This window comes from Oncorhynchus masou, unplaced genomic scaffold (assembly GCF_036934945.1).
Source record: "Oncorhynchus masou masou isolate Uvic2021 unplaced genomic scaffold, UVic_Omas_1.1 unplaced_scaffold_1121, whole genome shotgun sequence".
NCBI lineage: Eukaryota > Metazoa > Chordata > Actinopteri > Salmoniformes > Salmonidae > Oncorhynchus > Oncorhynchus masou.
This window is the reverse complement of record NW_027000944.1, coordinates 95072-108454: the sequence shown is the minus strand read 5'-3', so window position 1 is coordinate 108454 and position 13383 is coordinate 95072. Positions and strand designations below refer to the sequence as shown.

General features: G+C 49.2%; 1 protein-coding gene across 1 annotated transcript; it reads right to left on the bottom strand.

Annotated features, from left to right (window-relative positions):
* Positions 1-618: 618 nt before the first annotated feature.
* Positions 619-3729, bottom strand: LOC135529217 (N-acyl-phosphatidylethanolamine-hydrolyzing phospholipase D-like). The gene is given in 4 exon segments (XM_064958070.1): positions 619-1375; positions 1378-1606; positions 3152-3350; positions 3566-3729. Coding segments are annotated over 4 exon segments (1026 nt in total). The 3' UTR covers positions 619-941.
* Between the last annotated feature and the right edge of the window lie 9654 nt (positions 3730-13383).

The following is a 13383-nucleotide window of genomic DNA, read 5'->3' as shown; positions in this document are numbered from 1 at the left end:
CATACCTGGGCAGGACAGCTCTACACTAGTTCATACCTGTTCATACCTGGCAGGACAGCTCTGCACACTAGTTCCATACCTGGGCAGGACAGCTCTACACTAGTTCCATACCTGGGCAGGACAGCTCTACACTAGTTCCATACCTGGGCAGGACAGCTCTACACTAGTTCATACCTGGGCAGGACAGCTCTACACTAGTTCATACCTGGGCAGGACAGCTCTACACTAGTTTCATACCTGGGCAGGACAGCTCTACACTAGTTTCATACCTGGGCAGGACAGCTCTACACTAGTTTCATACCTGGGCAGGACAGCTGTACACTAGTTTCATACCTGGGCAGGACAGCTCTACACTAGTTCATACCTGGGCAGGACAGCTCTACACTAGTTCATACCTGGGCAGGACAGCTCTACACTAGTTCCATACCTGGGCAGGACAGCTCTACACTAGTTCCATACCTGGGCAGGACAGCTCTACACTAGTTCCATACCTGGGCAGGACAGCTCTACACTAGTTTCATACCTGTTCATCCCTGGCAGGACAGCTGTACACTACACTGGGCAGGACAGCTTCCATACCTGGGCAGGACAGCTCTACACTAGTTCATACCTGGGCAGGACAGCTCTACACTAGTTTCATACCTGGGCAGGACAGCTCTACACTAGTTTCATACCTGGGCAGGACAGCTGTACACTCGTTCCATACCTGGGCAGGACAGCTCTACACTAGTTCCATACCTGGGCAGGACAGCTCTACACTAGTTCATACCTGGGCAGGACAGCTCTACACTAGTTCATACCTGGGCAGGACAGCTCTACACTAGTTTCATACCTGGGCAGGACAGCTCTACACTCGTTCCATACCTGGGCAGGACAGCTCTACACTAGTTCATACCTGGGCAGGCCAGCTCTACACTAGTTCATACCTGGGCAGGACAGCTCTACACTAGTTCATACCTGGGCAGGTACGCGCCGATGGGTATGGCCGCCAAGTCGAACGGACCAAAGCGCCTCCCAATCTCCTGGAAGGACGAGCAGTAGCCGGTGTCTCCAGCAAAGAAGAAGCGGTTGCAGGGCCCCAGCACAGACCAGCTCCCCCACAGCACCTGGTTATCGTCCGTGGGGGTGCGCTTGCACCAGTGCTGCGCCGGCGTACACACAAACGTGACCTCGTCGTGACCTGGCACACAGTTCTCCTCCCACCAGTCTAACTCTATCACATTCTCACACCCGCTCTTCTGCATCCAGTCCATGAGTCCCAACGGCACAAACCATCGGAGATCCCCACCGAACCGCTCGTTCAACTGGGTCACGGTGCCCGCGTCCAGATGGTCGTAGTGGGAGTGGCTGATGACAACCGCGTCGATCCGGGGAGTTGATCAACCGTACAAGGGGGATCCCGGTACCTCTTGGGGCCCATGAACTGGAAGGGAGATGCCCTCTGGCTGAAGATGGGGTCAGTGAGGATGACCAGGCCGTCCATCTCTACCAGGACTGATGCGTGGCCCAGCCAGGTCACCCTGAGACCAGACCCCACGGCTCCGTCTGCTGCCTCAGGGACACGGAGGAACCAAGGCTCCACTACTGGGAGCTCTTTGTCTAAGACCTGAGTAGCAGAAGAACACAGACTTTAATATGGTGTGTTGGTGTGAATTCATTCAGATTCATTCACCAGCTGAGACAGAGGATGAGGAAGAAGAGGGTAATAAAGGCTTCATCACTGAAAGCTCTTCGTCTTTTCAACATGTCGCTATTGCTTCAGTCATTTTCAAGTCACCAAATAAAATAACCAATTTAAAAAAACACTCATTTTTCTTTTTCCAGTTTGAATATGACCCTGGTTGTAATGAGTTTTTTGGGGTTAAATTTAAATATTTGATTAAATTATATCTGCATAAATCAAAACACAGATGATTAAACACTTCCACACGTCTTTCCTCTTTATCAGAAAGATGATCAGAAAGAGTCGACTCGACGTCTCATTTTCCTTTTAAATAATTAGGCCTTTCCTTCCTGACCACTACATGTCTAGAAAACAGAGCCCGTGTCTGAGTCGTGAGGTGAGAGTGATTGACAGCCGTCTAAAAACACCCCGGGTTGTTACCAGAGCACAGTGCAGTGTTTCTGGAGCGGCAGGCATCCTCTGGAACAAACAGCGAACCTAACTGTGGACCTGAGGCGCAGCGTTACAAATAACAGTTGACAAACTCTGACGTGCTCAGTCAGAGATCTTTAATGACAGACCTCAGGAGTCAGGACAGACAGAACAAGTTCAGTCAGGACAGGAGGTAATTGTTGGGTGTGAACTGTATACAGTAAAAAATTATTATTTATCCTGTGGAGTTGGAGTACAGGTTTAGGTATTTGTGTAATAAGATCATTATAATAAAGAGTGGACAGACTGGCATTGAGCCCCATCAGGTGTGGTTTGGTTGTCTCCGTCAGAGCTGGGTTTGTTTTGCAAAGTGTTTTGACAACAGCTGTGGGAGCTGGAAATGGCAGCTCAAATGAGTCAGAGAGACCTATTAGATCCTTCAGAGAGACCTATTAGAGCCGTCAGGGAGACCTATTAGATCCGTCAGAGAGACCTATTAGATCCGCCAGAGAGACCTATTAGATCCGCCAGAGAGACCTATTAGATCCGACAGAGAGACCTATTAGATCCGTCAGAGAGACCCATTAGATCCGTCAGAGAGACCTATTAGAGCCGTCAGGGAGACCTATTAGATCCGTCAGAGAGACCTATTAGATCCGTCAGAGAGACCTATTAGATCCGTCAGAGAGACCTATCAGATCCGTCAGGGAGACCTATCAGATCCGTCAGAGAGACCTATCAGATCCGTCAGAGAGACCTATTAGATCCGTCAGGGAGACCTATTAGATCCGTCAGTGAGACCTATTAGATCCGACAGAGAGACCTATTAGATCCGTCAGAGAGACCTATTAGATCCGTCAGAGAGACCTATTAGATCCGTCAGAGAGACCTATTAGATCCGACAGAGAGACCTATTAGATCCGTCAGAGAGACCCATTAGATCCGACAGAGAGACCCATTAGATCCGACAGAGAGACCTATTAGATCCGTCAGAGAGACCTATTAGATCCGTCAGAGAGACCTATTAGATCCGTCCAACGTCAGAATGTGTCTCACCTCTTTAGAGCTGGGTACATTGCTGTGATCCTTCTCCAGCAGGAAGAAGCGCAGCAGGGTGGACCAGGACGGGAACTTCCACGTGGACCAGGGGTTAGTGAAGCGGCCATGTTTGTCCCGGCTCGACCCAGTCACCTCCTCCTCCAACCGGTAGTCCAGACGGAAGCTCTTCCTGGAGGAGCGGGAGGAGCTGCTCTTCCTGGAGGAGTTGATCAATCAAACGGTTTTACTGACTATTGTGTCCAGACGGGAAATTTAGTGTACAAACACACACACACACACACACACACAGTTAGAAACAGATGACTGAAACAGACACAAAAAAAACACTAAAATATGATGCTGCAACTTCAGGAGCTGGATGTCAATAAAGTGCACGTGAAAACCACAAAGACGTTCATGGTCTACCCCTACCGAGGCCCTGAGTCCTGCAGGGTGGAGGTTGGGGGGTCACGGGGCCGGACCACGGCTGGGGAACCCTCCTCCGTCCCTGGGGAACCTCCAGGAGAGACACCCCTCTCCTCCACCAACACCTGCTTCTCCTCCACCTCTCCTCCTGCTCCTCCGCTCTCCTCCATGGGGACAGTGTTGGGCTCCGGGTCTATAGGGAGGGTAATAACAGTACAGTTAGTGGCTGTTTCTGTGGTTTGTCCCTGGATGGCCGACAGAGTCTTGTGAAATCACAGATGTGAAAACATGCTTATTGTGACACAGTTCAACCCTGTGCAACAGTTCCAAAAGAACCTCCCTCAACAGCCAATCACCATCGCCGATGTCAGCAACATGACTTTCACAGTCACCATCGCCGATGTCAGCAGCATGACTTTCATGGTCACCTACAGTATAACCTGGTCAGCAACATGACTTCACGGTCACCTACAGTATAACCTGGTCAACGACATGACTTCACGGTCACCTACAGTATAACCTGGTCAGCAACATGACTTCACGGTCACCTGCAGTATAACCTGGTCAGCAGCATGACTTTCACGGTCACCTACAGTTTAACCTGGTCAGCAGCATGACTTTCACAGTCACCTACAGTATAACCTGGTCAGCAACATGACTTTCACGGTCACCTGCAGTATAACCTGGTCAGCAGCATGACTTTCACGGTCACCTACAGTTTAACCTGGTCAGCAACATGACTTTCACAGTCACCTACAGTTTAACCTGGTCAGCAACATGACTTTCACAGTCACCTACAGTATAACCTGGTCAGCAACATGATTTTCACTGTCACCTACAGTATAACCTGGTCAGCAGCATGACTTTCACGGTCACCTACAGTTTAACCTGGTCAGCAACATGACTTTCACGGTCACCTACAGTTTAACCTGGTCAACGACATGACTTTCACAGTCACCTACAGTATAACCTGGTCAGCAACATGACTTTCACGGTCACCTACAGTTTAACCTGGTCAGCAACATGACTTTCACAGTCACCTACAGTATAACCTGGTCAGCAACATGACTTTCACAGTCACCTACAGTATAACCTGGTCAACAACATGACTTTCACAGTCACCTATAATATAACCTGGTCAGCAGCATGACTTTCACGGTCACCTACAGTTTAACCTGGTCAACGACATGACTTTCACAGTCACCTACAGTATAACCTGGTCAGCAACATGACTTTCACGGTCACCTGCAGTATAACCTGGTCAGCAGCATGACTTTCACGGTCACCTACAGTTTAACCTGGTCAGCAACATGACTTTCACAGTCACCTACAGTTTAACCTGGTCAGCAACATGACTTTCACAGTCACCTACAGTTTAACCTGGTCAGCAACATGACTTTCACGGTCACCTGCAGTATAACCTGGTCAGCAGCATGACTTTCACGGTCACCTACAGTTTAACCTGGTCAGCAACATGACTTTCACGGTCACCTACAGTATAACCTGGTCAGCAACATGACTTTCACGGTCACCTACAGTATAACCTGGTCAACATGACTTTCACGGTCACCTACAGTTTAACCTGGTCAGCAACATGACTTTCACAGTCACCTACAGTATAACCTGGTCAACATGACTTTCACGGTCAACTACAGTATAACCTGGTCAACATGGCTTTCACGGTCACCTACAGTATAACCTGGTCAGCATGACTTTCACGGTCACCTACAGTATAACCTGGTCAACATGGCTTTCACGGTCACTTACAGTATAACCTGGTCAACATGACTTTCACGGTCAACTACAGTATAACCTGGTCAACATGGCTTTCACGGTCACCTACAGTATAACCTGGTCAGCAACATGACTTTCACAGTCACCTACAGTATAACCTGGTCAGCATGACTTTCACAGTCACCTGCAGTATAACCTGGTCAACATGACTTTCACGGTCACCTGCAGTATAACCTGGTCAGCAGCATGACTTTCACGGTCACCTACAGTTTAACCTGGTCAGCAACATGACTTTCACAGTCACCTACAGTTTAACCTGGTCAGCAACATGACTTTCACGGTCACCTGCAGTATAACCTGGTCAGCAGCATGACTTTCACGGTCACCTACAGTTTAACCTGGTCAGCAACATGACTTTCACGGTCACCTACAGTATAACCTGGTCAGCAACATGACTTTCACGGTCACCTACAGTATAACCTGGTCAACATGACTTTCACGGTCACCTACAGTTTAACCTGGTCAGCAACATGACTTTCACAGTCACCTACAGTATAACCTGGTCAACATGACTTTCACGGTCAACTACAGTATAACCTGGTCAACATGGCTTTCACGGTCACCTACAGTATAACCTGGTCAACATGGCTTTCACGGTCAACTACAGTATAACCTGGTCAACATGGCTTTCACGGTCACCTACAGTATAACCTGGTCAGCAACATGACTTTCACAGTCACCTACAGTATAACCTGGTCAGCATGACTTTCACAGTCACCTGCAGTATAACCTGGTCAACATGACTTTCACGGTCACCTACAGTTTAACCTGGTCAGCAAGATGACTTTCACGGTCACCTACAGTTTAACCTGGTCAACATGACTTTCACGGTCACCTGCAGTATAACCTGGTCAACATGACTTTCACAGTCACCTACAGTTTAACCTGGTCAGCAACATGACTTTCACGGTCACCTACAGTATAACCTGGTCAACAACATGACTTTCACAGTCACCTACAGTATAACCTGGTCAGCAACATGACTTTCACAGTCACCTACAGTATAACCTGGTCAACATGACTTTCACGGTCACCTACAGTATAACCTGGTCAGCAACATGACTTTCACAGTCACCTACAGTATAACCTGGTCAACGACATGACTTCACGGTCACCTACAGTATAACCTGGTCAGCAGCATGACTTTCACAGTCACCTACAGTATAACCTGGTCAGCAACATGACTTTCACAGTCACCTACAGTTTAACCTGGTCAACAACATGACTTTCACAGTCACCTACAGTATAACCTGGTCAGCAACATGACTTTCACAGTCACCTACAGTATAACCTGGTCAACATGACTTTCACGGTCACCTACAGTTTAACCTGGTCAGCAACATGACTTCACGGTCACCTACAGTTTAACCTGGTCAGCAACATGACTTTCACGGTCACCTACAGTTTAACCTGGTCAACATGGCTTTCACGGTCATCTACAGTATAACCTGGTCAACAACATGACTTTTTACTGGCTCCTACTTTGAATAAAAGACACCGTGTCCGTCAAGACGAGCTCACAGTGGACCGCACCTTTAACATACAACTGCCTGAGTCCATTGTTTCAGCTGTGTCTTATCTCTGGACGGGTGGAAAGGCTCCAGCTCAGTCAAATGAAGGGGAAGTTACTGCCAAACGCTAACTGACACATACGCAATACAAGTCTGGATAATCCAGGTGAAAGATATGACCCCATATTGTATGTCACTTGTTAAATCCACTTCAATCCGTATAGATGAAGGGGAGAAGATAATTGTGACATTGTGTGTGTGTGCCATTCGGAGGGTGAATGGGCAAGACAAAATATTTAAGTTCTTTTGAACGGGGTATGGTAGTAGGGGGTGTTCCTAATGTCTGGTCTAATCAGTGTATATGTGCCTCCTGCCAATCTCTCTGAGCTACTGTATGGGCCCTCCACTGCTACCAGGAACTATGAAGCCTACAATACACAATGGTACAGGTGAACGATGTCATTTACAAAATTGCCTCCAACACTCTACTCAGCAAATTGGATGTAATCTATCACAGTGCCATCCGCTTTGTCACCAAAGCCCCATATACTACCCACCACTTTGACCTGTATGCTCTCGTTGGCTGGCCCTCGCTACATTTTTGACAAATCCACTGGCTCCAGGTCATCTATAAGTAGGTAAAGCCCCACCTTATCTCAGCTCACTGGCCACCATAACAACACCCACCCATAGCACACGCTCCAGCAGGTATATTTCACCGGCTATCCCCAAAGCCAACACCTCCTTTGGCCGCCTTTCCTTCCAGTTCTATGCTGCCAATGACTGGAACGACTTTCAAAAATCACTGAAGCTGGAGACTCATTTCTCCCTCACTAACTTTAATCATCAGCTGTCAGAGCAGCTCACAGACCACTGTACCTGTAAACAGCCCATCTGTAAACAGCCCATCTGTAAACAGCCCATCTGTAAACAGCCCATCTGTAAACAGCCCATCTGTACACAGCCCATCTGTAAACAGCCCATCTGTAAACAGCCCATCTGTAAACAGCCCATCTGTACACAGCCCATCTGTACACAGCCCATCTGTACACAGCCCATCTGTAAACAGCCCATCTGTAAACAGCCCACCCAACTACCTAATATTGTCATTGTTGTTGCTCTTTTGCACCCCAGTATCTCTTCTGGCACATCATCATCTGCACATCCGTCACTCCAGTGTTGATGCTAAATTGTAATTATTTCACCACTATGGTCTATTTATTGCCTTGCCTCCCTAAACTTCCTACATTTACACACGCTGTATACAGATTTTTCTATTGTGTTTTGACTGTACGTTTGTTTATCCAATGTGTAACTCTGTGTTGTTGGTTTTTGTCGCACTGCAATGCTTTATCTTGGCCAGGTCGCAGTTGTAAATGAGAACTTGTTCTCAACTGGCCCACCTGGTTAAATAAAAAGGTAAAATAACCCCAACCCTGTGTCAACCCTGTTCACAGTAGCTTCTGTTTTCAAGGTGTAAGTACAGACTGAAGAGGCTACTGTATAGCTGTCACCTAGGCCCTATAGTGACAAATGTAGAGTGGAACTGCTGTGTAATTGTCCACTAGTCCTATTTACGGCGTCCCCTTACAACGTAGACACTATACATTTCACGTCGCCTACTGTGGAGCTCTGTTGCACGTATTGGCCTATTGAATGGCTTCAATGGACCCATAATAAACCACCAGAGAAGTACAACAAATGTTTCTTTGTTGATCCGACCAAAGAACAAAACAAACGGATCACTAGAAAGAATTGCTGCCATATCGAGAAGATTTATCGCGATAATAAAAACAGATAGTCAATAGAAAGAACCTTAAACTAAAAAGAGAGAAGGAATGTGGTGAACTAAGCAGAACAACGGAGACAATCGATCATTCGCAGCCTACGTCACAGTCACAACAACGCAGTCAATAAAATACTACCTGAAAACGTATAGAATAAGTCAAGGGCGACTTGTAAAATCCGTCAGTGGCGCGACATTTCTTCTGATATTGTTATGGCGAGATATCCGCAGAACTGTGTGGGGGAAAAGTGCCCTGCAAGCACCGCCAATGTTCCCACAACGCACTGATACCAGCCTACCAGGCAAGGCTTCTGACGTCGGTGAAAAACCCTACCATGTGACGAAATTAAAGCAGCCGAGCCTATTAAAATCCTCTGCTTTCCGATATGCAAGAAACTACGTGCCGAAACTGCTCATTCATTTGCAATTGCAATGAAAATATGATTTTGGAAATGTAAAAAAAATAGCTTAAAACATTATTTTTTGGAATATATAAACTAGACCATTGGTTAATGGTGCACGTATTAATCCTAGAATAATGCTCTTACAGACTGGAGATCTTTACCCAAGTGAGCGAAGACACCAACTAGCAACTGAAAGCTCCAAACATAAATATTTATTGACAAGGCCCAAGTTACAGTACAAAATGAATGTCACACGTCAGCACAACAGTGCACTGGGACGCGTTCAGTATGACGCAACGTTTTGGCACGTTCAGGTAGCCTATTTCTATGTAAAAACAAACATGCGCCTGACATGTAGAATAAGGAATCACATCAGCTCTATTCCGGACATTTCTATCTGCAACGTTCGAGAACGTTTGGCAACCGAACATGGCCCTGTTTAGCCTATTGGGCGTGTTTACGTAATGAGCTACAAGTGGATACATTGTAGCAAGTAAAGCCACCCGAGTAGAAGTACCGAGGAGTTCGTCTTCTGTTGAATGAGTTGTGCACTTAAAAGAATACACATTGAAACCCTATTTAAAAGTTGTTTTGTCCGCTGACAAATAATCACCTTGACAAAGTTCCCTTCGCTGTGTTCAGAACACTTGCGGCTCGGTGAATACACCTTGAAAGTGTCGCTTTCCAAACTCGTGGAGTGAAGATGCATTTGGAAGCAGCCATAGTCGGAATGCGTTGGTTTGTTGACTTGGTCGAGTTGGCCGAACCATAATTGCTTAGATTACAATTATAGAAACATCAAACTAGTAACGGTATTGTGTTTACAACAGGAACTCTTGAAAGTTGGTCACAGTTGGTTTAACAGTAGATTAGCTACTTCCTTGCTTGGTCACGAATTTAAAGAAACAGCCATGTTGACAAAAAATGTATTTAATAGTGCAATCATTATCACTTGGCATTAAAAACATATATATATTTTTTTTTAAAGTTGCAAATATGTACATCGGTGCCCTTTTATCAGGCAAACGGCTATAACGCCAAGCTTTGATTTCTTTGTCAGAAATCCAAACTCTTTCATGTTGCAGCTTCTGGCAACGAAGCCCATCTGATCAGTCAAACGCCCCTCCTTCTCTTTCTCTCACCAGCACTCTGGATTCTCCATGCTTCAGGACAAAGAAGTGCTCCACATTCAACCCATTCTTCTCCATGGTCTCACTGGAGGCTCTAAGTAAAACTGAGTGAGAGAGATACAAAGGGAAATATGAACAATATTAGCTCGGCGCTTTCCTTTGCATTTGGGGTAAGGAAAAATGAGTTGAAAGAAAATTATAGAGAAAGAGGGAGAGCAGAAGAGTTGGAGAGGATGGAGAGGGAGGAGTTGGAGAGGGAGGAATTGGCGGAGATGGAGATGGAGAGGGAGGAGATGGAGAGGGGGGAGATGGGGGGGAGATGGAGGAGTTGGAGAGGGAGGAGATGGAGAGGGGGGAGATGGAGAGGTGGGAGATGGAGAGGGAGGAGATGGAGAGGGAGGAGTTGGCGGAGATGGAGATAGAGAGGGGGAGGATAGAGAGGGGGAGGATGGAGAGGGGGAGATGGAGAGGTGGGAGATGGAGGAGAAGGAGAGGGAAGAGATGGAGAGGGGGAGAAGGAGAGGGAAAAGATGGAGAGGGGGAGAAGGAGAGGGAGGAGATGGAGAGGGGGGAAGGAGAGGGAAGAGATGGAGAGGGGGAGAAGGAGAGGGAAGAGATGGAGAGGGGGAGAAGGAGAGGGAGGAGATGGAGAGGGGGAGAAGGAGAGGGAGGAGATGGAGAGGGGGGGAAGGAGAGGGAAGAGATGGAGAGGGAAGAGATGGAGAGGGAAGAGATGGAGAAGGAGAGGGAAGAGATGGAGAGGGGGAGAAGGAGAGGGAGGAGATGGAGAGGGGGAGAAGGAGAGGGAGGAGATGGAGAGGGGGGAGAAGGAGAGGGAAAAGATGGAGAGGGGGAGAAGGAGAGGGAGGAGATGGAAAGGGGGGGAAGGAGAGGGAAGAGATGGAGAGGGGGGAGAAGGAGAGGGAAGAGATGGAGAGGGAAGAGATGGAGAGGGTGAGAAGGAGAGGGAAGAGATGGAGAGGGGGAGAAGGAGAGGGAGGAGATGGAGAGGGGGGAGAAGGAGAGGGAAAAGATGGAGAGGGGGAGAAGGAGAGGGAGGAGATGGAGAGGGGGAGAAGGAGAGGGAAAAGATGGAGAGGGGGAGAAGGAGAGGGAAGAGATGGAGAGGGGGAGAAGGAGAGGGAGGAGATGGAGAGGGGGAGAAGGAGAGGGAAAAGATGGAGAGGGGGAGAAGGAGAGGGAAGAGATGGAGAGGGGGGAAGGAGAGGGAAGAGATGGAGAGGGGGAGAAGGAGAGGGAAGAGATGGAGAGGGAAGAGATGGAGAGGGTGAGAAGGAGAGGGAAGAGATGGAGAGGGGGAGAGGGAGGAGATGGAGAGGGGGAGAAGGAGAGGGAGGAGATGGAGAGGGGGAGAAGGAGAGGGAAAAGATGGAGATGGGGAGAAGGAGAGGGAGGAGATGGAGAGGGGGAGAAGGAGAGGGAGGAGATGGAGAGGGGGAAGGAGAGGGAAGAGATGGAGAGGGGGGGGGGAGAAGGAGAGGGAAGAGATGGAGAGGGAAGAGATGGAGAGGGGGGAGAAGGAGAGGGAAGAGATGGAGAGGGGGGAGAAGGAGAGGGAGGAGATGGAGAGGGGGGAGAAGGAGAGGGAAAAGATGGAGAGGGGGAGAAGGAGAGGGAGGAGATGGAGAGGGGGAGAAGGAGAGGGAGGAGATGGAGAGGGGGAGAAGGAGAGGGAAGAGATGGAGAGGGGGAGAAGGAGAGGGAAGAGATGGAGAGGGGGAGAAGGAGAGGGAAGAGATGGAGAGGGGGAGAAGGAGAGGGAAAAGATGGAGAGGGGGAGAAGGAGAGGGAGGAGATGGAGAGGGGGAGAAGGAGAGGAGGAGATGGAGAGGGGGAGAAGGAGAGGGAAGAGATGGAGAGGGGGAGAAGGAGAGGGAAGAGATGGAGAGGGGGAGAATGAGAGGGAAGAGATGGAGAGGGGGAGAAGGAGAGGGAGGAGATGGAGAGGGGGAGAAGGAGAGGGAAGAGATGGAGAGGGAAGAGATGGAGAGGGTGAGAAGGAGAGGGAAGAGATGGAGAGGGGGAGAAGGAGAGGGAAGAGATGGAGAGGGGGAGAAGGAGAGGGAGGAGATGGAGAGGGGGAGAAGGAGAGGGAAGAGATGGAGAGGGAAGAGATGGAGAGGGTGAGAAGGAGAGGGAAGAGATGGAGAGGGTGAGAAGGAGAGGGAAGAGATGGAGAGGGGGAGAAGGAGAGGGAGGAGATGGAGAGGGGAGAAGGAGAGGGAGGAGATGGAGAGGGGGAGAAGGAGAGGGAAGAGATGGAGAGGGGGAGAAGGAGAGGGAAGAGATGGAGAGGGGGAGAAGGAGAGGGAGGAGATGGAGAGGGGAGAAGGAGAGGGAGGAGATGGAGAGGGGGAGAAGGAGAGGGAAGAGATGGAGAGGGAAGAGATGGAGAGGGTGAGAGAAGGAGAGGGAAGAGATGGAGAGGGGGAGAAGGAGAGGGAGGAGATGGAGAGGGGGGAGAAGGAGAGGGAGGAGATGGAGAGGGGGAGAAGGAGAGGGAAGAGATGGAGAGGGGGAGAAGGAGAGGGAAGAGATGGAGAGGGGGAGAAGGAGAGGGAGGAGATGGAGAGGGGGAGAAGGAGAGGGAGGAGATGGAGAGGGGGGGGAAGGAGAGGGAAGAGATGGAGAGGGAAGAGATGGAGAGGGAAGAGATGGAGAGGGTGAGAAGGAGAGGGAAGAGATGGAGAGGGGGAGAAGGAGAGGGAGGAGATGGAGAGGGGGAGAAGGAGAGGGAAAAGATGGAGAGGGGGAGAAGGAGAGGGAGGAGAAGGAGAGGGAGGAGATGGAGAGGGGGAGAAGGAGAGGGAGGAGATGGAGAGGGGGAGAAGGAGAGGGAAAAGATGGAGAGGGGGAGAAGGAGAGGGAGGAGATGGAGAGGGAAGAGATGGAGAGGGGGGGAAGGAGAGGGAAGAGATGGAGAGGGGGAGAAGGAGAGGGAAGAGATGGAGAGGGAAGAGATGGAGAGGGGGAGAAGGAGAGGGAAGAGATGGAGAGGGGGGAGAAGGAGAGGGAGGAGATGGAGAGGGAAGTGATGGAGAGGGTGAGAAGGAGAGGGAGGAGATGGAGAGGGGGAGAAGGAGAGGGAGGAGATGGAGAGGGGGAGAGGGAAGAGATGGATTTTGGAGGCCAACATATATTGTGGATGTAGGCTTATATGATTGCTGAACATATAGAA